Genomic DNA, 26,365 nt, shown 5'->3' on the forward strand with positions numbered 1-26,365 from the left:
AAGAGAAGATAAAAGGAGAAAGAGAGGATAAAAGGAGAGAGAGAAAGAGAAGAAGAAGGGAGAGAGAGAAAAAGAGGAGAAAAGGAGAGGAAGAGAAAAGAGAGAGAGAGAGAGAGAGAGAGAGAGAGAGAGAGAGAGAGAGAGAGAGAGAGAGAGAGAGAGAGAGATGTTGGCGACCTCACCCACAATTTTGTCCTGCGCCATCGAGCCGACGTTGTTGCTGTGACGGAAACGTGGCTCACTGAGGAGGTGGAGCCAACGTTTGGCAAAATCCCGGGTTATTCCCACTGGGTGAGGAAGGACAGGGAGAACAGAGCAGGCGGAGGCGTGGCTGCCTGCTTTAAGGACTCCCTAAATATACAGAAGCTCGAGGTGACGCTGCCTCACCAAACGGAAGCTCTATTTTTCAGGGTGGCACTGACGGACAACAGTGGTCTCCTCCTCTGTGTCATGTTCCGCCCCCCTAGGCAAGGGCGGACTCCTCTGGATTGCCTGACGGAGGAGCTCGACACCCTGCTCCTGCGTCACCAGTGCTCCCACGTGATGGTGGTGGGAGATCTAAACTTCCACCTGGAGCAGGGAGCCTTCGATAACTTACTGACGGTGCAGGGTCTGGTAAACCACGTAACCTTCCCCACACATGAGCAAGGAGGGCTAGGCATGGTAATAATGAAGGGTAATAATGAGGAGGGCAAGGCATGGTAATAATGAAGCACTGCAGGGTCGCTTTAATCGGAAACAGATCATCAGGGAGTACTTTTGAGAGTCCTGAGCCTATGCAAGAGAATGAACAGCTAGGTGAGCTGCATGCTGGCTGCCTGGACCGGGATTCGAAAACTGGCCCACTGAGTAGTAGCCAGGCACGCTGACCACTACACCAGAGGCAATCAAGGGTTAATGCAAATTATCTGTGTGTAGCTGTATGTGTATATCTGTGTATATAAAGACATTTCTCGGAATGTAAGATAGAAGTTTTATGTATGGACAATCTTGTTATGTGACATTAAAACACTAACATTTTTCTTTCTAAATTATGCTTCTTTAGATCATGTGGAAGGCATTCGGACTGTATACAATACTTTTCCAGACACCAGCTACCTAGTCTCTGATGGGCTGAGAAATTTAGAAATAGGCTATCCATTTATGGAATATTTGCATTCGTTGCCCCAAATGATCTCACTAGTCACTTCTCTCACAGTTAACTTTAACTATTTTGCAATGTCATTGATTAGAAAGGAAAGATTTGAAGGTTATTCGGCAAAGGCACACTAACCATATAAACTTAAACTGTGATAAGTTTATCAGAAAAGCAGTTATGAAAATGGTCCGAGTTTTGTATACATTGGATCATTAATGAACCTCTTTATGGTCTAGAATAAATAAAATGAAATAAAAACAATTACACTGTGTTCTTTTATTTGGTATTATACACATTCCTATTTTTAGTTGTTGTTGAAGGAGAAGGATCTTCAGGTGTTCTGCCTCTTCCCTCAAGTTCAGCACCTTCACCTGCTCTGCTGCTCTCTCTCTCTCTCTCTCTCTCTCTCTCTCTCTCTCATCCTTGCTGCACCTGAAGCAGCTTCACGGCTTCAGCGGTTCGCTCCCTCTCGCATTCTTGTTGCACTATCACCATTTTTAACTTCTCGGCCAGCAACTCGGTTTGAGCTGTTGTTGTTGATGGCTGAGTATCGCAAAACTTTCGTTTTCTGTTGGGCTTCCTCAAAGTTTCTTGGGAATACAAACTCTACTAGTGTCAAGGATGAAGTAGATTAATGCAAATTATCTATGTGTGTGGCAGCAACATGGGTATGAGTAGCCTAATGCAGCATATCTTAAAATGTTCATTCTAACGACATGAATAATGTAAAGTCGTGCTACAAAGTGCTGAAACAGTTTGCAATGACCTTTGTTCAAATAATACATATTATTATTCAAAGAGAAGGGATGTCTAGGAGTAATTTTGTTATTGATACACAAAATATGATATTGAGAAAGGAAATCAACTCATTAGAGTGCAAGTCTTTACCTTATGACGATATATTAAGCAGCTCTGCTGAAACATTTTGATACGGTTTTTATTCAAGACATTACGGAAAAATCTACGGTAGAATGTAAGAGAATACGAGACATAAAAAAGACTCAATGGTGCAAAAATACTGAAGTCTGACTCAGCTATGAAGTTCGTTTTTAGGGAGGAGCGCGCGGGGATATCCTCGCCACAGCGTTGCCAAACATACCCTTGAAGGTGGAAACACAGGTCGGTGTTGCCAGACGATTCCATCCCTCACATCAACTATTTCCAAGGGCCGAAGAGATCAGTCGGGTTCTCATGAGTGTCTTTCAGTTTCACGGTACAGAAGAAGGGTCACACTGCCACCAGGGTCATAAAGCTATCCTTAAACATGTCCATAATTCCTGTGAAAGCCTTGTCAAATATGTTTGTTTGGCAGCGGAAATATTTAAGAATATGACCATTGGTATTGTTGACCACTGGCAACATCAGAAGAGCAACGTTGCCATGTGTTAAGGAATTTATACAGTTCATTGTTGTTATCCTGAAGCGCAACACATTCAAAGCACTAGATAGCCTTATTTAATATATACTGAATATTTAACACACAACTTTTAATAGTGAATATCTGATAAATGAGTGAGTGACGTATTGGGGATGATGTGGCAGAGCTGGGGTGAGGCGCGGGACCCCACCGAAACGGACATATTTGAGGTCCGTATTATCATAATCTTCAGACTCACATAAATTAATTTAAGTGGCCAGAAAGGTAATCAGTCGGGTTCTTATGAGTTTTATTTTAGGTTCACGGTACAGAGAAAGAGTCAGACTACCACCAGGGCCATAAAACTACCCCATGCAATGCACACAACGCCTATGAAAACCGTGACTAATGAGTGTGCCTGGGACTCGAAATGCTAAAGAATACGACCCGTGTCAGACTATACAAGGTCTATACATATGTTTGGCGGCTGACCTGCAGCTGATGGTCTCCAGGGTCACGGTCAGCGCTTCACCCCCAGCTGGTCTTCCAGGTAGATGTCGTATTCCTGCCTGAGCTTCGCGTCCCTCGGCCCCCACTTGTGGGAGGCGGCGAAGACGTTGGTGAGGGTGTGCATCAGCTGCCCCGACGCCTTGTACCTGCGGACCACCTCCACCGGGAACAGCACGGGCACCAGCAGCACCGGCACCAGGGACAACACCACGCCCGCCGCTGCCAGGGAGGGACGCGTGGGGCTAGAGAGTGACTTTGTGGTGAGGGAAAGGTTTAGATGTGATGTTGTAGGCTACTGTTTCTCTCTCTCTCTCTCTCTCTCTCTCTCTCTCTCTCTCTGTCTAGCCCAACCTACGGTTGGGTGAAGACGTGTGGCTGTTTGCCCTTTGCGGCAGTTCATCGTTGCCGACATGGAGTACTCTGGCCCCGGCACTGTTGCTGACGTGCAGATGGATCTTGCACTCAGTGACGACGAGGACGTAAGCGTGGGACACTGGCCACTTCTACCCTCATCAGTGACAAGTGATTCTGTTGCCGCTGCTTTCAAGCCTGACGGCTCCCGCCTTGCCAACCCGGGCAAGCGGTCTATGGGTGACACAACAGACAGTGACAGCGAGACACACTTAACCGCTACCGAGACATCAAAACATAGGGAACCCTCCACATCCCCTTCTCTGCTGCCGCCGCATCTTCAACGCACCTCTGGTGCTGCTCCTATCAAACCTGCCCTCCCAGCATTTGCTACCCGTGCTGATTACGTGAAGCTTGCTTTTAGGGAGCGTTTACCAGTGAAGACTAAGCTTCGTTGGCTTGCGGAGGTCAAGAAAACATTCCAGCTTAAGCGGGATATCGCCGAGGTGAAGATGGCATCTGTGACATCACGATTCGTCTACATTGCAAGGTGCCGCCAGGACATCGTGGAGCGAGTAGCAAAGGGTGAGTTTGTCTCTGTCATTCTTGATGTGCAAGACTCCCCTGAGAGGCCCAGGAAATATCCTAACTATCTGATAACTCGGTACCCTGTCGGTGTTGATCCCTCCCTCGCCCTGGAACTCCCTGATGTTCACTCTGCCCGACGTTTTCGTCAAGACGGTTTACCTATCAACCGCATTGCTGTCTCTTGGAGCCTGACTGATCCGCCTCCCTCCAGCTTTTCCTTCGGTTTCCTCCCCTGCCTCCCCGACTGTGACATCCGCAGGATTAGTGACGACCGTCCATTGTGTTTCCGATGTTGGGAATTCGGCCACATCTCCCGCTACTGCAGTGCATCAGAAAAATGTGCTTGGTGAGCTAGTAATCACGACTCTCGCACCTGCTCACACCGCGTCGCTCCTCCGCCGCCTCCTGTCTCACCTTCAGCCACCGCAGCCACCAAACAACCCGACCTGCCCGCATCTACGAACATCAACTGGAAGTGTCCTCGGTGTAACAAGCAGGGAGTTAATGTATGGCAAGGCCGTATCAAGCGCTCGGCGAGGCAACCAGCAGCCTCGCCTCCTCCTCCTCCTCCGCCAGCCTCGTTGCCTCAAACCCCGCAATATGAAGCTTCTGTCTCCTCGGAGTCAACACAGATTCGTGAGCTTCGTGAGGCTGTTGCTGCTCTAACGACTCGTTGCAACTCACTCGCAGAGCGGTGTGATGCACTCCAGACTAGCCTTGTTGATCTCGCCGCCAAACAAGCTTCCACAGACACCACACTCACCTCATTTGTTGAAGGGCAGCAGGCAATGATTGCTAAGGTCACCACATTTACCGAGAAGTTTGACGCCATCGTTTCCTACCTAGAGAAGAAGGATATGGAGTCGTTGACACCTTCCTCCCCCCTGGACGGGGCACAGCGTGTTTGTGCGCGCCCCACCACCTCTTCCACGTCTGGCTTCCGCGTACCGAAGGGTAGAATTCGCACGTAATATTGAGCTTCATGTCATCTCCTGGAACGCCTGCGGTTTAAGAGATCTGGCAAGACTCTCAGCTTTGAAGGGATATGTTAACAAGCACTCCCCGACAGTCATATTCATTCAGGAGGCATTTGTTGGTCCTCTTCTTGGGGACAGACAAGCTCCCTCACTTACTGGCTACGTTTCTTACGCCACCCAGTTCAAAACGGTCTCGTCACATATGTACACTCCTCAGTACCACACCAGCTGCTTCGTACCTGCGTTGAAGCAGACATGACCTTTCAACTCCTGGAGGTAGCGATGGGACACGGCAAGATTCGTTTATGTAATGTCTATTCTGCCCCGGGAAGAATAAACTTGATGGCCTTGCCCCTTCCAACACTCAGTGGCATTGTGTACATGGGTGATTTTAATGCCCGCCATCCTGAACTTGGTGACTCTTCTCCAGCTCCGAACCGGAATGGGCCTCGACTCTTTGATTTCGTCAGACGATATCGACTCACACGATGGGATACTGGCGGCGCCACCCACTCCCGTGGAGGTACCCTGGACCACATCTTTACGTCAGGACTGGTAGCTCCACGTGTCAAGTGTTTCTCCATCCCCGTGCTGTTCTCCGACCACGTTGCTCTGGGCCTCCGATACTCCGTACCAGCAACACCCCCTCCCTCTCACGCCCGCACCCGCATCCAGATACCTCCAAAATACTGTCCAACATACATCTCCTACTTGACTACTATGCTAGAGAGAGAGAGAGAGAGAGAGAGAGAGAGAGAGAGAGAGAGAGAGAGAGAACACTCTGAACTCCTTAGGAAATGAGTGACTCCGATTCTCCGACTCCGACCCCGACTCTACAGCTCTGCACCAGACTTACCCGTTTCCTTAGTGCCGAAGACGTAGTCGCCGTAGGAGAGCACGGTGGCCTGCGTCTGGCTGTACACGAGGACGCCGGCGAGGAACAGCGGGTTGACCAGCAGCCAGCTCGCCTTCCACAGCACCCCCGTGGAGCGGCCCAGCATGAAGTGTATGTCGGCAGCGAGGCGGCGCAGCCCGTACACCCAGGCCACGCCCGCCACCTCCAGCGTCACCAGCAGCAGGACTGACAGGTTCTGAAACGACATTACCAGCCGTGCAAGGGTAATGCTGCTGCCGATGCTAATGATAATAATATTGCTGGTGCTGCTCCGACTGCTGCTTCTGCTACTACTACTATTACTATTACTACTGCTATGTGGGGTTCTTGAAATAGGTCTGGACTTCTGAAGATCTCGATGTACACAGCAATATAAATATATAATAAATTACCTGAGAATTGAGTTCTCAGACTCACAGCCCCCTTCTAGTCACTTATTTTTTGACCAATCACACCCTCATAGGATAAGCAAAGACCAGATGAACCTGCTCTAAGTTTATTTAACTCAACAAGGAAAACTCGCTGGAAATAAGGAATATTAATTAATTCCAGGCATACAGCCACATAGATAACTGGATTAAATTATCCTAGGCAAGAACTGTACTTAACTACGTGGATGGGCGCGCCAGAAGCCCGCCTGGATCCCACGTGGTCCGTCCGCCCAACGTTAGAGTCCTCCAGCCGCTTCTCGTAACCTTCTAAGGTGCTCCACACAGCAAACACGCCTCTCGTAACCTCCCAAGCGCTTCCCTCGCCTGAAATACACAGTCAAACTGACTTGTGGATACGGCAGGGCAGGAAAGACCGCCACGAACATACGTGGCGCAGGAGTAAGGAGAAGGACGTCCTGGCGGGGGTGGTTCACAAACGGAGGAGAAGGTGCGCCGCCGATCCACGGTCACTCCAGCTGCCCCGGACCGCGGTCAAGATGGCAGCACTCTCCACAACTGACATTTCTTGTTCTGCGTAACACTTAAAAAATGCCCTGACGGCTATGGGATATTATTTATTAATAATCTAACACCATGCACAAAGTAATAGTGGGTCATGTATCCCACGAATATTTCAGCATTGGCAGCAATAGGCGATAATATGATTTGAATAACCTCCGCTCACTCTTGTGCACTGACCCGTTGAAAAGTAGGAATAATGGAATCTTCCGCGGGAGAGGAATTCCACGGAATATTCCACTCTCGTCTATTCTTGGAATGAGGAATTCATGACATTTCGCCCCCCCTCTAAGAAAACATTTGTCTGTAGGTGCAGGTGTAGGGTATGTTACCAGTGTTGGCAGCGTAGCACGTAAAAACTTTTCTCTGAAGACAAAAGTTTTTACGTGCTACGCTGCCAACACTGGTAACATGCCCTACAGCTGCACCTACAGAATTAGCATGTTCTTGACAGTACGTTCTCACACTTTTCACACACCCTCTCATACTGTGGTGTATGTCAGTTAACCTCTGCTCAGGGAAATGACGGTTCGCCTGTGAGTGAAAAACCTCAACATTTACGTTAATACTCAAACTAGAGAGAAAACTCTCTAACTAGGCGCCATTACCTGTTAGAGCGGGCTTGGCGAACTTCGCCACAATTATTCACAATATGTAAGTGGTGTTATGTATGTATACACAGTGTTTGTGGGACAGATGTGGATCAGAGGTAGGTAGGTGTAAAATGGTGTAACTTATCGTATAAATTCCTGGCTATCTGCCTAATTTTCCTACATTATCACACCATGCCATACCATGCAACTTAAATTTTAAGCATGCCGCAAAACTCTCGGGCCAACCAGCTTTTTCAGGGTTACATTTACGACTCCACCACCCAAGGTTTATAACAGCTCCTATCTGCTCGAAAACACATGGCCGGATGGCGGGGTGCACCGCCAATCACCCTCGGAAGATACATAATCTGCAGACTTTCGTCATTTGGTTCCTCGATTCAGCTGAATCTGAGGTCCCAAGATCCGAACATAAAGTCTCCGAGCCACCTAACCTATCCACTTCAGTCACTTAGTTAGAACATAAGAACATAAGAACACGGGGAGACTGCAGGAAGCCGAGTGACCTACACGGGGCAGCTCCAGAATTGCCTCACTACTCACGATGGGTGAGGTGTAGTTTCAGGGGTCACAGTATCCTGTCACCTTACTACCACCTTGATCAGGTTTCTCTGCTACCAGACGCGACAAGAAGTCCGCCCCAACATTGGTTTGTCCCTTTATGTACTTTACCGTGAACTGAAACTGCTGGAGATACAACGCCCAACGCATCAGGCGTGCATTTGCGTTCTTAGAAGTTTTCAAACTGGCTAGGGGCATATGATCAGTTTCGAGAACGAACTGATTCCTATATATGTAAAAATAATATCTCTTGATTCCCTCTATTACTGCAAGGAGCTCTTTCTTTACCGTAGTGTAATTTATCTCGGCTGGACGCAACTTCCTACTGTAATAACATACAGGAAACACCTGATTATTACTCTCTTGCATCAACACGGCACCAACGCCCTCCTGTGATGCATCGGTACGCGGAATGAACTGCTTATTGAAATCAGGCAGCTGCAAAATGGGCTCTTTGCATAACATGCTTTTAAATGTCGCGAAGGCCTCCTCTTGCGCATCTGTCCACTGTACCTTATTGGGTGCATGTTTTCTCAACAATTCATGCAGAGAGGCAGCAGTGACAGAGCAATTGAGGATATAATCCCGGTAATATCCAGATAAGCCCAAGAATGACGTTACCTGAATTTCGGTCTGAGGACGTGGAGCATATCTGACCTTTTCTATCTTATCCATCTGGCACCCATACTGTCCTTCACCAATGACATGACCTAAGAATGGCACCTTTTCGTGCCCAATCAAGCACTTATTGGACTTAATGGTCAGGTTGTAGCACCGGAGCCGCTCCAACACTAACCTGAGGGTCTCTAGATGCTGCCTGAATGTGGGTGAGTTAATTAATACGTCATCCACGAAAAGCTCCACTCCTTCCATACCTCTCATGACCTCGTGCATGACTTTGTTAAAAGCTGCTGGCGAGTTGGTCATCGCGAAGGGTAAGGCTTTGTACTGATACAAGCCCCCAGGTGTACTAAAAGCCGTCACCTTACAACTCTCTTCACTCAGAGGAATCTGGAAAAACCCTTTCGTCAGATCTATCTTAGAAAACATTCTAGAATCAGCCAGAGTAGCGAATATGGCTTGCGGGTCAGACATTGGCTCAGCATCTACGCGTGTCACTGCGTTTACTTTTCGATAATCACCGCAAATCCTCATTCCTCCTCCTTTCTTCCTTACGACAACCATGGGGCTGCAGGAGGGGGAATCTGATCTCTCTATGATACCCGCGGCCTCCATTTCACTGATTTCGCTTTTTACGGCGTCTACCATTCGTAAAGGAATCTGGTAAGGCCTTTGTCTGACAGGCTCCTTGCTAGTCATCTCGATTCGATACTCTGGTACCCGAGCAATCTTAGGTTTGTCAGAAAAAACCCTCTGCATAACCCTCTAGCAACGATGCTAATTGTTTCCTCTCCTCTGGGGCTAACTTTTCTCCCAACGTCACGTCATGCACTGACTCTGTCTGTCTAGAAGAGACAGTGAGAGGAGCCTCGCCGTCCTCATCATCCTGTATTACTACTGCCGCTCCCACATCTACGATCTGAGGTTGAGAATAGTGAGCTTTAACTAACTCCACCTCACCTTCTCATCATCATACTCACTTTCTCTAAACCAACACGCGGCTGCTTCTGGCCGGTAGTATTGTTTAAACATGTTGATGTGGAACCGTTTAGGGTGTCCATCAACCAGGAGAATATAATTAAGGTCATTGACCTTCTCCTGAACCTCGTAAGGTCCCTTCCACTGAGCTAACAGCTTGTTGCTCGCTGTGGGAAGCAAAACTAGGCACTGTTCTCCTACACTGAGCTTACGCAACTTCGCCTTCCGGTCGTAGTAACTTTTCTGTACTTGTTTTGCTTTGAGTAACTCCTCCTTAGCAATGTTACAGGTCTCTCTCAACCTGTCACCTAAATCTAACACGTACTGGTACGTGTTTTTGACGTTCGGGTCCGGAACATTGTCACCCCACAGCTCTCTCAGTAACTGTAGCGGGCCCCTAACAAACCTTCCATACATTAGCTCAAACGGGGACAACCTTGTGGGGCTCTGCGGGGCTTCTCTGTACGCGAACAACAGAGGAGCAAGGTAGTACCTAGGCCATTCCTTGGGTTGTTCGGCAGCCATGCGTTTAAGCATTTTCTTAAGCATGCCATTAAAATGTTCACACAGTCCATTCCCAATGGGATGGTAGGGCGTGTTACGTAACCCTTTGCACGCTAGCAAACGGAGTACTTCCTCCATCATCCCTGAGGTGAACTGTGTACCTCGATCACTCAGTATTTGTTTGGGTATACCTACTCGGCAAAATATGCTCATGAGAGCTTCAGCCACAGTTTTCGTCTCAATATTCTTGAGCGGCATTGCTTCTGCCCAACGCGTGGGAAAATCTACAAGCGTAAGAATATACCGGTAGCCATCGCTGGCTCGGGGCTCTATTAACCCCACCAAATCTACTGCTACTCTCTTAAAGGGAGAGTCAATAATGGGCAGTGGCTGAAAGGGAGCAGGCTTTACTCTTCCCCTATCTATAGTCTTTTGACATACATCGCACGACCTCACAAATCTAGATACCCCCTGGCCTATCCCTGGCCAGTAAAAATGTGTTTGTACGCGAGCGAGTGTCTTGGCTGTTCCCATGTGACCGCCTGGAGCAGTGCTATGACCTAACTTGATAACAGCCTCTCTGTATCTCGCAGGCACAACTAACTGCAATATATTTTCACCAGAGGGAGAGATAACCTGCCTGTATATCAAGCCACGCTGCTTGATAAAACTGACGCGGTTGTCGTTCAGCTAATGACACTGTTTTCCTGCAGACGTTTACGGACGCCTTGCACCTCCTTCCTTACGTTGCCAATCACTAAATCATAGAGCGGTGTTTCGAGTGTCACCGCCATTGTCCAGCCTGTATAATAGGGTGACTTGACTTTTATCTTGACTTCAGGAGCTATCACTGGCGCGCTATTCAACAGCCTTATTTTTCTCCGTTCGCCTGTGAATTCATGGTTCCTAGCTAAGCTGTGCCTCAGTGTACAAATGGTAGAACCACTATCCCTCATCACTGTAACCTCTCGGTCTCCTACCCAAGCTTTACTCAAGTTCAACCGATCATCGTACTGATTTGTAGCTGCTCCGGCCAATAGTCATTGATTCTGCGCCTCATCGCGATACTGGCCGGTCACGGAAGGCACATGTGATGACGAACCCTGCTTTTTACCAAAATTCCCATGCTGCGTTACACCTTTTTGCTTTACTGCAGCATTTTTGTGCCACTTAGAGTAATCACCCTGATTCGGTCGCGGCCCATAACTTCCAGTTTTCGAACGCGGTGCATAATTCTGGTTACTTTTGGCTGAAGTCCACTGGCGGCTAATCGCACCAGTGGTGGCGACGCCGGAAGCCATCTTTCTTCCAGAGGCAACACTCTGCATGCTATTGCTTTTAACTAGAGGCTTTTTCGTCCTACCGCAGGCCTCAAAATAGGAATAAGCCATTTTCTTCATAACTTCCAATTTCCTCACCTTGTCTATTTTGAGCCTCGTGACTAATTCATCTGGGCAGGATTTTACGTACCGCGCACTCAAAATTAGGTCCTTCACACCTTCTAGTGTTTCCTCAGCACCGTCTTTCTTGAGCCATTGCTCTAAGTACCCCTTGAGGCGAGCAGCAAATTGAATTACTGTCTCATCGTCATTTATGGAGGCATAGGAAAAATATTTCTTTAAATCATCAACTGACATTCCATAAGCTGCCATTAATGCCTCCTTCATATCCTTATACTCACGAGAGTCCTCATCCAATCTATGAATCACTTCCAAAGCTTTACCTTCAAAAAGACTCATGAATTGCACACTCTTGGTGACCTCATCATACTGCATTCATTTAGCGGCTTCCTCAACCGCGCTATAAATATCTCAATCTTGCCACCTTCTTTGAAATGATTAGGCTTTAGCTTTGGGGAAACTACTTTATTATTCTGAGAGTTGGTACCATTCCCATTATTCGCCGCTAGCTCGGCCAATTTTACTGCATGGGCCTCCTTTTCTCGTTCTCTATCAGCTTCCAGTTTCTGTAATTCTAGCTGGTGTTGCTGTCTTTCTTTTTCTCTCGCTTCCTCTTGCGCTGTGAGTATGTACTCGTTGGTTTCCTTAGCATTTAACCCTATCTCTTCCGCTTCCTGTTTCCAATGTGATATAGACATCTTGCTAGATAAATACTTCACGAGCCTAACAGCCAATACTTCTCCTAAGGAGTGTGAGGTCAGGTTACTGTGTCTGGGTGCCAATTAATGTGGGGTTCTTGAAAAAGGTCTGGACTTCTGAAGATCTCGATGTAGTCTCAGCAATAAAAATATTAATTAATTATCTGAAAATTTAGTTATCAGACTCACAGCCCCCTTCTAGTCACTTATTTTTGACCAATCACACCCTCATAGGATAAGCAAAGACCAGATGAATCTGCTCCTAAGTTTATTTAACTCGACAAGGAAAACTCGCTGGAAATAAGAAATATTAATTAATTCCAGGCATACAGCTACCTAGCTAACTGGATTAAACTATCCTAGGCAAGAACTGTACGTAGCTGTGTGGATGGGCGCGCCAGAAGCCCGCCTGGATGCCACGTGGTCCGTCCGCCCAACGCTGGAGTCCTTCAGCAATAACCTACCAAGGTGCTCCACGCATCAAACACTTCTCTCGTAACCTCCCAAGGGCTTCCCTCGCCTGCAGTACACAGTCAAACTGACTTGTGGATACGGCAGGGCAGGAAAGACCGCCACGAACACACGTGGAGCGGGAGTAAGGGGAAGGACGTCCTGGCGGAGCTGGGTCACTTGCTGAAGAGAAGGTGTGCCGCCGACCCACGGTCACTCCAGCTTCCCTGGCCCGCGGTCAAGATGCCAGCACTCTCCACAACTAACATCTCTTGTTCTGCGTAACACTTAACTAACGCCCTAACGGCTATGGGTTATTATCTATTAATAACCTAACACCATGAACTAAGTAAAGTTGGTCATGCATCCCAAGAATATTTCAGCATTGGCAGCAATAGGCTATAATATGATTTGAATAAGTTCTCCCCACTCTTGTGCACTGACCCGTTGACAAGTAAGAATAATGGAATCTTCCGCGGGAGAGAAATTCCACGGAATATTCCATTCTCGTCTCTTCTTGGAATGAGGAATTCATGACATACAACTACTACTACTACTACTACTACTACTACTACTAATAATAATAATAATAATAATAATAATAATAATAATAATAATAATAATTATACTACTTTCTTTATGTTCATGGTGCAGAAACTTTGTCAAACTACCACTTGGCTCATAAAACTACCCCTGGAAATGCCCAAAACTCCTACGAAAGCCTTGCCAAATGAGTGTGTGCTTGGTTGCCGAAAGGTTTAATAAGAATAATGGCCCCAAGCTGATTCTTCTCTAATACTTCTACTACTACTACTACTACTACTACTGCTACTATTACTACTTCTACTACTACTACTACTACTACTACTACTACTACTACTACTACTACTACTACTACTACTACTACTACTACTACTACTACTACTACTACTACTATCATTACTACTACTACTACTACTACTACTACTACTACTACTACTACTACTACTACTACTACTACTACTACTACTACTACTACTACTACTACTACTACTACTACTACTACTACTACTACTACTACTACCATTACTACTACTACTACTACTACTACTACTACTACTACTACTACTACTACTACTACTACTGTTTTCTACTTTTTTTTATAATACTGGCCTCCATCCATTAGAGTTGCGTTGTGAGCGGTATCTTTTCTCATATCCTTTCACAAAGCAATTTATTGGCCCCATCCCTCCAATGACTGTGGCAGACAACCATCTTTAGTTAGTATTACAAACCTTACTAAACATATTTTTCTTAAGCTAATAGAGCTTGTGGTTGATACAACTATCAACCACCGTCGTCTCAAAGTACAGGTCGGGTCCAGGTGCTGCTACTACTACTACTACTACTGCTACTACAACTACTACTACTACTTCTACTACTACTACTACTACTACTACTACTACTACTACTGCTACTTCTACTACTACTACTACAACTACTACTAATACTACTAATACTGCTACTACTACTACTACTACTACTGCTGCTGCTGCTGCTACTATTACTACTACTACAGTCTATAGTCTACTCACGCCGCTGTAGTGGTTGACCAGTGTTAGCACGTGCTGTCCCTGCGGCGTGACGTAGACGAGTCCCGGGAACATGCCCAGCAGACACACGGACAGGCTCACCATCCACGTCGGAAGCTGCGGGAAGTTGTCCTTGACGGCGGTGATGAGCACGTTGGTCGTCGCCACCATGCTGCCCAGCCCCAGCGTGAACATCATGAAGAAGAACAGCGCGGAGAACATCTGCGGAAAGGTGGGATGGTGGCAAGGCTGGCACTACGGTACGGTACGGTACGGAATACGGTATGGTACGGTTGAAATGTTCATAAAAAGTACTGTACGGAATTTCGGTAGGATATGTTTCGTAATGTACAGTACGGTATGATACAGGTACAGAAAATTTAGCAAAATTCCGAACCGTACCGTACCACAGGCTTAAAACAAGTGATCATCCTTTTTTTTTTTTCTTGGTCATTAGCGCCTGGTAGGCTATGTTTAGAAGGCATGATACATGTATAGTCCCTTTATAAATGCAGCTTTTCAAATTCATTGACGTACCTTAATTATTTTTTATGTATATATATATATATATATATATATATATATATATATATATATATATATATATATATATATATATATATATATATATATATATATATATATATACTGTGGTACTGAATTACTGTACGTTATTTTTAGAGTACCATACGGTACGGAAAAATAGCTGGGGGTACTGTACGAAATTACGGTACGGTATTTTTTTCAGGTACGGAGTACGGTTAAAAATTCCGTACCGTACCGTACAGCTAGCCTTGGATGGTGGTCACTTACGATGTCTGAGGTAGTATACTTAAACATTTCGTTGCCCAAGCACACGTATTTGACAAGGCTTTCGTAGGAGTTGTGGGGATATCCGAGGATAGTTTTATGGCTCTAGTGGCAGTTTGACCCTTCTTTTGTACCGCGAACCTTAGACACCACTCACAAGAACCCGAGTGGTTTCATGTTTGGCCTTTGGAAATAGTTGACGTGAGAGCAGAAAGCGTCTGACAATACCGAGCCTAGTTTTTGTCTCTTTTTTTTATTAATCTTTTGCTTCTTTTGTTTTCTCACTGTTTTATAGTAAAGGAGGCAGCTCAAGGGCAAAAAAATAATAATAAAAAAATAAGACAGCTAACCACTGCCCCTACAAAAAGAGTTCAAAAGAGTGGCCAAACGAGAAGTTAATTTCGGAAGGGTCTTGAAAAGTTAAAGTCGAAGGCAGGAAGAAATACAGGCGAAGGAGGACTATTCCAAAGTTTACCACCGGACAGGGTGAAAAAACGATGCATAGGAATAAGCGGGAGTTGAAAGTCGTCTGCGTTGGACCGCGGGAGGGGTGAAGCCAAGCAGTTCAGAAGAGCAGCCAGCATGGATATACCGATAGAAGATAGAAAAAAAAAGAAACATTGCGGCGGAGTTTAAGCGGTGGAAGACTGTGGGCAAGATTTGGTTCACGAAGAAGGTACTGAACGAGTGGGACAAGGAAAGCAGTCCCATTAAGCAGTTGCAAAAACGACTAAAGGTTTGAAACAAAAGTCAGATAGATTTGTGAATGGAAAGAACAGTTGATGATTTGGGAAGGACACTTGAACACCCTCTTACCTGCGGCAGCCACGGGAACCTCGCCAGGGCATCGGGGTAGCTGACGAAGGCAAGGGACGTACCACCCCCTTGCACCACGTCGGGAAGGTCCACGCCCATTAGGACCGCCAGGTGGCCCAGGATGGCGAAGGTGGTGACGCCGGAGAGGAAGGAGGTCACGGTGTCCGCCACGGAGATGAAGGCTGAGTCCACGTAGATGTTGTTCCTGAAGTCGTTGTAGGAGGCCATCGTGATCACACCGCCGGTGCCGATGGTCAGGCTGTACAGCGCCTGGGTTACGGCCGCCAGCCACACCTACGGGCGGACATACGCGGACAGGGTTAAGGGAGTACCTCAACAGCCTTCGGTCGGAATTAGGATGGTATTTGTAGACGTTTCCAAAGGCCGAAAAGGAAATCAATCGGGTTCTAATGAGTGTTTCTGTAGGTTCATGGCACACCTACGGGGCGGACAGACGTTTAAGAATATGCACCTTAGACTCACATATCTCTCTCTCTCTCTCTCTCTCTCTCTCTCTCTCTCTCTCTCTCTCTCTCTCTCTCTCTCTCTCTCTCTCTCTCTCTCTCTCTCTCTCTCCTCTATGTACCTGTATATCCAGTAACTTCTCCCATCTCGGCGTCAGGAAGTACATGATGCCTTCAGCTGAGCCCGGCAGAGTCACGCCCCTTATGAACAGCGCCAGCAGCAGTGCGTTGGGCACGATGGCAATGAAGTAGGCGGCCTTCCCCGAGGTCTTGATGCCATGTATCTGGACCATGAACACCACCGCCCAGGACGCCACCAGACACATGCTTAGGTGGAAGTCCGGGAGACCGAGGCCGCTGCGGAACCCCTCGAAGTCCACTTTTAGAACCTGTTTCCTGTGGGGTGACGGAGGAGGAGGGAGGAGGAGGGTGACAAAGGGGTCCATTTTCTTAAACGTATCGGACTCCCATTACAACCATTTCCTAAGGCCACAGAAAAGATTTAGAAGGCCGTAACTGTTGTACTATCAACGACATCACAGGGTAGAGAATTCCAAACATTAACGACTCGATTGAAGAAGAGTTTGGCTTCGTGCGACGAGAATCTTAATCGGGTTTCCATGGATGTCTTTTTCCGTCCAAGGTGCAGAAGCTGTGCCAAACTGTCACGAGCATCACAAAACAGGTAAATAAATGCCCAGCAACTTCAACGAGAGGCTTTTCAAACAGGGGAACTGATGCGCCGAGACGTTTAAAAATTGTGTAAAGTAATACATAGGAATACATAGGAAGAACAGACACAAGAAGACCTATCGGTCTATGGCGAAGGTGTCTGTTTACTACCGCTACTACTAGTAATCTACGTGTGGTAGAACAGGACAGAATAGATGAAGGCTCCTCCCCACCCACCTCTCCCTCCGGCAACGTGCCGGCAGGAAATAGTTAGAAGAGAACACCATGTACCTTTAAGGAAGAAAGGGACATGGAAATTTTACAGTAAAGAGAGAAATAAGAGGAAATTACTACCCTTAACTTACGCTACTGGTAACCTAAGCTGTGGGGGAAAACGACTTCATTACATAAGAACATAAGAACAGGGAAACACAGGGAGGATGGAAGAGGCCGAGTGGCCTACACAGGGCAGCCCCAGAATCCTCTCTAATACTCACGATGGGTGAGGTGTAGTTTCAGGGGCACAGGTGGAGGCTTGATCCTCGTTTTACCGGCGGTACTAGGCACGCACCAGTAACCTGTCACCTTACTGCACCCACACCTCACTCCACCTGTCTTGCGGACATTAACTGTTGCTTTACTCTATTGTTAACTTACGCTACTTGCAATCTAGGTTGTGGGGGAGAATAATATGGATTTAGGTTGAGGTCTTGTTGCAATCTGTCTGAAAACATGCGAAGAAGGGTCAGTATAATCTTATATCCCTGAAGTACTTATCCAATGAAGACTTGAAGCTATTGATACTCTGTGCGCTAACTACTGACGGTGGGAGTCTATTACAGTGATCGACGACTCTATTATTGAAAAAACTTCTGCGCACCAATGTGTTACATCGGTTTCCCTTTAACTTCATACCGTTGCTGCGAGTTATTGTGTTGGTGTCTCTCTGAAATAGACTATCTGGGTTAATGTTGTCGAATCCATTAAGGATTTTGAACACTTCACTTAAGTCCCCTCTTATCCTTCGCTTTTTTAGGGAAAACATATCTAAACGCTTTAAACGCTCGTCATATGGCAAGTTTCGGAGCGATGGAATTTGTTTGGTTGCTCGTCCCTGTATCTTTTCTAGCAAAACTTGATCTTTGATAAAGTTCGGTGACCAGAACTGAACGGTGTATTCTAGGTGTGGTCTTACAAATGCTAAATATAATATCTTCATAAGTTCGGGTGATTTATAATCAAAGTTTCTTGAGATTAATCCTAACATCATATTGGCTTTTTTACTCGCTGCAGAACATTGATCACTCATTTTAAGAGTGTTACTGATAATGACACCAAGATCCTTTTCTTGTTTTACTTCGCTGAGCTCATGTCCTTGAATCTAATATTTAAAGTTAGGATTTTTTTCACCTATGTGCATTACTTTACATTTATCTACGTTAAAACTCATTTGCCATTTTTCGCTCCAGTCGGCAAGTCTTATTAAGTCTGATTGAATGTTCTCGCAACTTTGACTGTTCATTACCGTACCTCCTAATTTGGTGTCGTCGGGGAATTTGGCTACTTTTGATTGGATATCAGTTTCTAAGTCGTTCACGTAAATTATGAATAGTGTTGGCCCCAGGACCGAACCTTGGGGCACGCCACTGGTGACGGGTTGCCAATCCGATGCTTCACCATTAAGAACTACACATTTTTCTCTGTTGGTGAGCCAGTCATGAATCCACGCACATAGATGTTCGTTAATACCATGGGAACGCAGTTTTGAGATAAGCCTAACGTGAGGAGCTTTATCAAACGCTTTCTGAAAATCTAAGTAAATTACGTCATATGGGCTTCGGTAAGGGGTTGGTAAGGCAAGACCGATTACTACGAAATCCATGCTGACTATCAGTTATCAAATCATTTGTTTCAAGGAAAGTGATCATTTTATCCCTGATTATTTTTTTCGAATAGTTTAATTAGGACACACGTAAGGCTGATGGGACGATAATTATTGATGGTAATGTTACACCAGTGCGTGTGTTGGCGTGTTTAATTGTGTTGTATGTGTGTGATTGCATGGGTAATGTGATGAAATCGTGGCTAGGATGGTCCAACATTTCGGGGCTGAGCGATGCAGGGGTGTGGAGACGAGACAGAGAGGGGGGCGGGCGCTGGCCCGCCGGAAAGTTGCGTGCGAGGCGCGGAGACAGGGAGGCGCGTGACTGCTGGGGTAACTCACATCAGGTACTCCTCCGCGGCCGACGTGCCTCCCTGTAGCATGGTAACGTTGGTCGCGGCATCCACACACGCCTCGCTCGCCCAAAGCCCGCACGACGCCCACGGCAGCTCTTGGTTGAACGAGGCGAAGAAGAAGAACATGCAGGTGGCCATCAGCGAGACGGTGTAGGTGGACACGAACCAGTTGACGAGCATCTGTCCGTAGCCAACACCTGGGGAGAGTAATTAAAGGTACAGTGGGAACCGGTTAATGAAAAAGAAGAAAATAGAAGAGAGATTAGAAAGTGTTAGAACTGTTTAGTGAAGAACATGACGTAGTAGGTGGTTAACTCTTGCATAAGGGATTTGGATAGATGTTGTTTATGGTGATGAAACTCTTGCATTAGGAAGTGAAGAATGAAAGAGCGAATATACTGTAAACTCTTGCATTAGGAAGTGAAGAATGAAAGAGCGAATATACTGTAAACTCTTGCATTAGGAAGTAAAGAATGAAAAAGTGAGAATACTGTAAACTCTTGCATTAGGAAGTGAAGAATGAAAGAGCAAAGATACCGTAAACTCTTGCATTAGAAAGTAAAGAATGAAAAGGCGAAAATACTGTAATATGATGTAAACTCTGCCATTAAGAAGTGACTGAGGGATGAAAGATAAAATATTCTGGTCTACTCTTGCATTCGGAAATTGGAAAGCCTAGAAATGACCTTGAACACACAAACACACACAGTCCTTAGGACATGAAAGATAAAAGAGTGGAAATTCTGGTCTACTTTTGCATTAGGAGGTTGGAAAGTGTAGAAATGACTTACACACATGAACACACACTGAACCCTTTAAGCAATGAGAGATGAAAGAGTGAAAATTCTGGTCTGCTCTGGCATTAGGAAATTGAGAATCCTAGAATTTCTTTCTTTGCAGCAAGGGAGACAGCTCAAGGGCACGAAGCAAAAAAGCAAGAAAGAATCCCGCCAGGCGCTGCTCCAACAACAGCAACTAGAACAAGAGGCCAAAAGAGAGGTCAGCTTCGGGAGAAGATGCGTCTTGACCCTCCTCTCTTGAAAGAGGTCAAGTTATAGGCAGGGGGAAATACAGACAAAGGGAGGCTGTTCCAAAGTTTACCAGTATAAGGGATAAAAGAATGGATATGCTAGTTAACTTTTGCAAAAGGGATTTGGACAGTACAGTGAGAGTAAGAATAGAAAGCCGTGTACAGCAGGGCCGCGGAAGGGGGACAGGTATGCAGTTAGCAAACTCAGAAAAGCAGTCATCATGAAAATATCGGTAGAAGGTATATAGAGGCAACATTGCAGCGGAATTTAGTAGGTGGGAGATTGTAAATAAGACAGGGTAGTTGACGAGACGAAGGGTCTTAGACTCACCTCTGTCCAAAAGGGCTGTATGTGTGAAGCCCCCCACACGTGAGATGCATACTCCATACGAGGGCGGACAAGGCCCTTTTATATGTATTGCATATGTGAATGGGAGAAAAACTGGAGCAGACGATTCCGTACGCCCTACCTCGAGGAAGGTGATTTAGCTATAGAGATGTGAAGTTTCCAGTTAAGATTTTGAGTTAAGGATAGACCATGGATATTTAGTGTATTAGAAGGTGACAGCTGAGTGTTGTCGAAGGGAATAGATGTTTGGAAGATTGTGTCGAGTTGATAGATGGAGAAATTGAGTTTTTGAGGGGTTGAAGGGCACCAGGTAATTCCTGCTGAGGGGTCTCCTGTTGAAAGAAGTTTAATAATGCAGAGTAGAGTCATCAGCGTACGAGTGACCTTGACCACATGCAAACATACTTGTCCTTACCTTTGAACGCGGGCAGCATCTCCCACACCTGACTGGGGCCACAGGAGGAGAACTGTCCCAGGATGAGCTCCAGGTAGTGCATCGGTCTGCCAATGAACAGCAGCACGATCAGGTAAGGGATGAGGAATGCACCGCCGCCGTTCTCCAGAGCCACGAACGGGAACCTCCAGATGTTACCAATGCCGATGGACATAGAGATGCACGACACCAGGCACTCAGCCTTGTTCTTCCACTTCCCCCGCGTGGCTTCATTGTTTTTGGTGTCTTTTGCGGCTTCTTGCTCCTCGGTTGTGGCCTGCGGTGTCTTGGGTTTGTCCGCGGCAGGGTCTGGCAGTGGTGGCGGCGGCTCCGAGGGCTGTGCTGGCAACTCGGTGTGTTCTTTGAGTTCGTATCGCTGCGCCTCCACACCCTCGTCCCCCTCGAAGGCGATGTTCAACTTGCCCAGGAGAGGAGGAAAGGTGAAGATGAGGGCATGACCTGTAGTTTCGCGTGGTTTCAGTACTCATCTCAGTCACACTGGCCCTTGAGACTGTGGCGGCGTATAACCCATTACCGGGACACAGGGCAAGAGGCGCGATGTTCCGGAGATCCAGGTTGGAGTCCCGTCCACCGCTACAAGTTGGCAATATCCAGTCATCGCCGAGTGGCCCAAGACGACCTAGAAGCTGTCCTGGAGGCCACCTATCAACACGGACTCTATATCAACTCTCTAAAATGGACCAAGAATGAGCTACAGGGGACAGCATGAGCCAAGCAGGATGGCGCAACTAAGGTGAAAAAAATCCGGGTTACCACAACCTATCTTTCCCAGGTTTTCCAGGTACCAATTTATTTACCAGCCCGAAAGGGAGGAATAACAGCTGGGTGAACCTTTGCCCGCAGATTCATATCTGGGCACGTTAACCACCACACCACGTGAGGTTCAGCTGGCGGCCACCAACCGACACCTAGCAGATAGTTGTTAGACATTTTTTTTCTGGGGGGGGTCGTGTGAGAATTTCAAAACATCTGGACCATTTTTGAGTCTCTCTCTCTCTCTCTCTCTCTCTCTCTCTCTCTCTCTCTCTCTCTCTCTCTCTCTCTCTCTCTCTCTCTCTCTCTCTCTCTCTCTCTCTCTCTCTCACTCTCTCTCTCTCTCTCAAACCTACTGACCTTTTATAACGACCTCATCTCAGATTATGGCGTAACAAAATCACTGAACTTAGTCTGTCTTGATTTCCAAAAAGCGTTTGATAACGATCCATACCATAAATTTCTTTATAATAGATCTCGAATTGGTTGAGCAACAGACAACAAAGAGTGGTGATCGCCTGTCACTAGTGGCGTCCCCCAGGGCTCGGTTCTTGGCCCAGTGAGTGTGCAGACGACACAAAGATTGGTAACTCAGTTCTCACTGACGAAGACAGACAAAGCCTCTAAGATGATTTGCATAAAATATCAGCTTGGTGTGATAGATGGGAGATGCCCTTTAATGTAGATAAGTGCCAGGTTCTTTAAGTTGGAATAAAAAATAAGAAGTTCGATTACGAAATGCGCGGCGTTAAACACAACAACGTTCAGTCCGTCAATGACCTGGGGGTCAAAATCGCGTCAAACCTCAAATTCTCACAGCAATGCATCGATGCAGCAAACAAAGCGAGCAGAATGCTAGGCCTCATTAAAAGAAACTTTTTATTAAAAAAAAACAAGTAATACCTCAGCTTTACAACAGTTTAGTCAGACCTCACTTAGAACATGCGGTTCTGTTTTGGTCTCCTCACCATACAAAGGACATCGCTAAATTAGAAGGTGTTCAACATCGGACAACACAAATGATCCCTTCCTTGCGCTACAAACCCTACGACGAGAGGCTCTCAACCCTTAACATATTTTCTCTTGAGAAACGTCGCCTCCGAGGAAAACTGATCGAATGTTTTAAAATACTCAATGGCTTTACGAATATGGACAAATCAATATTGTTTATAATTGATGACTCTTTGCGAACGAGAAATACTGGTACAAAACTTATATGTAGACAAGTAAATTCAGGCGACATGAAGTTGCGAGTTGAGCAGAGCAGTCAAAATGTAAATATCGATAGAAGATAGAGGCAACACTGCTGGCTGCGAGATATGGACACTAAATTGGGACTTGGAGAGGCGTATTGATAACTTTGGAAATAAGAACATAAGAACATAGGACTCTGCAAGAGACCGGCAGGCCTGTACGAGGCAGCTCCTCTGAACCTAAGCTCCCGTGTAGCTCCCGTGTATCTAACCCCACCTAATATCGCTGTCCATGAATTTATCTAATCTATTTTTGAATGTGACAATTGTATTGGAACTCACCACATGACTACTAAGCCTATTCCACTTATCCACCACCCTGTTTGTAAACCAGTTTTTGCCCATTTCTCTGTTGAATCTGAATTTATCCAGTTTAAACCCATTACTTCGTGTCCTACCCGGTTCTCTTACCAACAAAACCTTATGAATGTCTCCCTTATTAAAGCCCTTCATCCATTTATAAACCTCGATCGTGTCACCACGCACCCTTCGCCTTTCTAGAGAATGCAAGTTTAACTGTTTGAGTCTTTCCTCGTACTCATAATAATAGATACTCGTACTCATAATAATAGATACCGCTGGAATGACTTTGTGTCGAACCGGCGAGAATGATTCGAGGCCCATTGCCTGCACAGACCCGTACACGCCAACTCCGGCTATACGGGCACGTGGCACGCTGCCCAGAAGACTGATTCGAGGCCCATTACCTGCACAGACCCATACACGCCAACTCCAGCTATACGGGCACGTGGCACGCTGCCCAGAAGACTGATTCGAGGCCCATTACCTGCACAGACCCATACACGCCAACTCCAGCTATACGGGCACGTGGCACGCTGCCCAAAAAACGACCCTGCTCATCAGGTTGTTTATTTAAAAGACAACCCAGAGTGGAGGAGGCCAAGTGGACGCCCACAGGCTTCATGGATCGAGCAAGTCAATGCATCTTGCCGGGAGGTACTCAGGATGGGAAAGGACCTGCATGGAGACCTGCCTAGACGCACCCCCGGGTTTGGCGTCATAGGGTGGGCGAGGCGACGCCTCACCCATATATATATATATATATATATATATATATATATATATATATATATATATATATATATATATATATATATATATCTATATATATATATACTCTATAACGATCTTCCTCATCTGTATTTCTTCCTGCCTACGACTTAAAACTTTCAAAGAGGGGGGCAGACCTCTCGAAATTGATTTCTCTTTTGTACTCGTCTGTACTCTATTCAGGAGCAGTAAGTAGGGGCTTTTTTCATTATTTTTTTCTATATATATATATATATATATATATATATATATATATATATATATATATATATATATATATATATATATATATATATATATATATATATATATATATATATATATATATATATATATATATATATATATATATATATATATATATATATATATATATATATATATATATATATATATATATATATATATATATATATATATATATATATATATATATATACCAGCGTGAGGGTTGAAAGAGTGAAGATATTGGTTAACTCTTCCATAAGGTGTTTGGAGAGTATAGGGATGTGCTTGATCAGAAAGTCGTGTTAGGCGAGGCCGGAGGAGGGGGGAGACATGCAGTTAGCAAGTTCAGAAGAGCAGTCAGCGTGGAAATATCGATAGAAGATAGAAAGTGAGGCATCATCGCGACGGAATTTAAGAGGTAGAAGCCTATCAGTAAGAGGAGGAGAGCTGATGAAACGAAGAGCTTTAGACTCCACTCAGTCCTGAAGAGCTGTGTGAGTGGAGCCCCCCCACACATGAGATGCATACACCATACGAGAGGCGGACAAGGCCCCTGTATATGGATAGCAACTGTGCGGGGGAGAAGAACTGGCAGGGACGATACAGAACGCCCAACCTCGAGGAAGCTGATTTAGTGAGAGAAGAGATGTGAAGTTTCCAGTTAAAATTTTGAGTTAAGGATAGACCGAGGATATTTAGTGTTGAAGAAGGTGACAGCTGAGTGTTCTCGAAGAATAGGGGACACAAGGTTCCTTCTACCCCAGTCAGAAATGATAGCAAGGTCTGAGGTTAAGCGTTCTGGAGCCTCCAGTCTGGAGTCATGTACTACCTGTTGGGATGGCCTTCTATTGAAAGAAGTTGAATAATGCAGAGTGGAGTCGTCGGCGTGTGAGTGGACAGGACAGTTTGTTATGGAAAAAAGGTCATTGATGAATAACAGGAAGAGAATGGGTGATAGGACAGAGCCCTGTGGAACACCACTGTTGATAGGTTTAGGGGAAGAACAGTGACCATCTACCACCACCTACCTACCACCACAGCCGGAAAGGAAACTAGAGATAAAGGAACAGAGAGTGGGCTAGAATCAGAAAGAGAGCAGTTTAGAAAGCAAAGACTTATGCCAGACTCTATCGAAGGTTTTCGATATGTCTAGCACAACTGAGAAAGTTTCACCGAAACGGCTAAGAGAGGATGAGACCAAGAGTCAGTTAAGAGAGCAAGAAGATCGCCAGTAGAACGCCCTTACGGAACCCATACTGGCGATCAGATAGAAGGTTAAAAGTGGAAAGGTGCTTTTGAATCTTGCGGTTAAGGATTGATTCAAAAGCTTTAGATAGGCAGGAAAGTAAAGTTATAGGGCGGTAGTTTGAGGGATTGGAACGGTCACCCTTCTAAGGGACAGGCTGTACGAAGGCGTATTTCCAGCACGAAGGAAAAATAGATGTTGAAAGCCAGAGACGAAAGAGTTTGACCAACGCAAGGTGTCAGTACGGAAGCAAAGTGTTTAAGGACAATAGGAGGCGCTCCATCAGGTCCATAAGCCATCTGAGAGTTGCGGACAGAGAGAACATAGAAAACATCATTAGGAAGAATCTTAATAATAGGCATAAAGAAGTCAGAGAGGGGATGAGTAGGAGGAATATGCCCAGAATCGTCCAGGGTGGAGTTCTTACAGAAAGTTTGAGCGAAGAGTTCAGCCTTAGATACAGATGAGACGGCGGTGCTGCCGTCAGGGTTAAGGAGAGGAGGGAAAGAAGAAGTGAAATTGGAGGAGATATTTTTGGCTAGATGCCAGAAGTCACGGGAAAAATTAGAGAAAGAAAGGTTTTGGCATTTTCTATTAATGAATGAGTTTTTGGTAAGTCGGAGAATAGATTTGGCACGATTCCGGGCAGAAAGATAAAGATCATGGTTAGCAGGAGTGCAAAGCTCTGGTATCTTTTGTGAGCTGTCTTTCTATCTTTAATAGCACGAGAACAAGCATGATTAAACCAAGGCTTTTTAGCATGAGGGGTAGAGAAGGAACGTGGAATGTATGCTTCCATTCCAGAGACGAACACCTCTGTG

The 26,365-nt window shown here is 45.9% G+C and overlaps 1 protein-coding gene across 1 annotated transcript in view; it reads right to left on the reverse strand.

The window, feature by feature from the left end:
• Nucleotides 1-1,435: 1,435 nt before the first annotated feature.
• The window catches only part of LOC126994869 (sodium-dependent nutrient amino acid transporter 1-like), a gene marked incomplete at its 5' end in the record, with an annotated part of 36,337 nt that continues 11,407 nt past the window's right edge, over nucleotides 1,436-26,365 (reverse strand). Inside the window, 7 exons of the mRNA XM_050854130.1 lie at nucleotides 1,436-3,224; nucleotides 5,778-6,012; nucleotides 14,164-14,382; nucleotides 15,787-16,080; nucleotides 16,373-16,646; nucleotides 19,147-19,357; nucleotides 20,955-21,431. Coding sequence (XP_050710087.1) covers nucleotides 3,016-3,224; nucleotides 5,778-6,012; nucleotides 14,164-14,382; nucleotides 15,787-16,080; nucleotides 16,373-16,646; nucleotides 19,147-19,357; nucleotides 20,955-21,431 — 1,919 coding nt within the window. The remainder of the gene's footprint in view (nucleotides 3,225-5,777; nucleotides 6,013-14,163; nucleotides 14,383-15,786; nucleotides 16,081-16,372; nucleotides 16,647-19,146; nucleotides 19,358-20,954; nucleotides 21,432-26,365) is intronic.

This window comes from Eriocheir sinensis, unplaced genomic scaffold (assembly GCF_024679095.1).
Source record: "Eriocheir sinensis breed Jianghai 21 unplaced genomic scaffold, ASM2467909v1 Scaffold9, whole genome shotgun sequence".
Classification (NCBI taxonomy): domain Eukaryota; kingdom Metazoa; phylum Arthropoda; class Malacostraca; order Decapoda; family Varunidae; genus Eriocheir; species Eriocheir sinensis.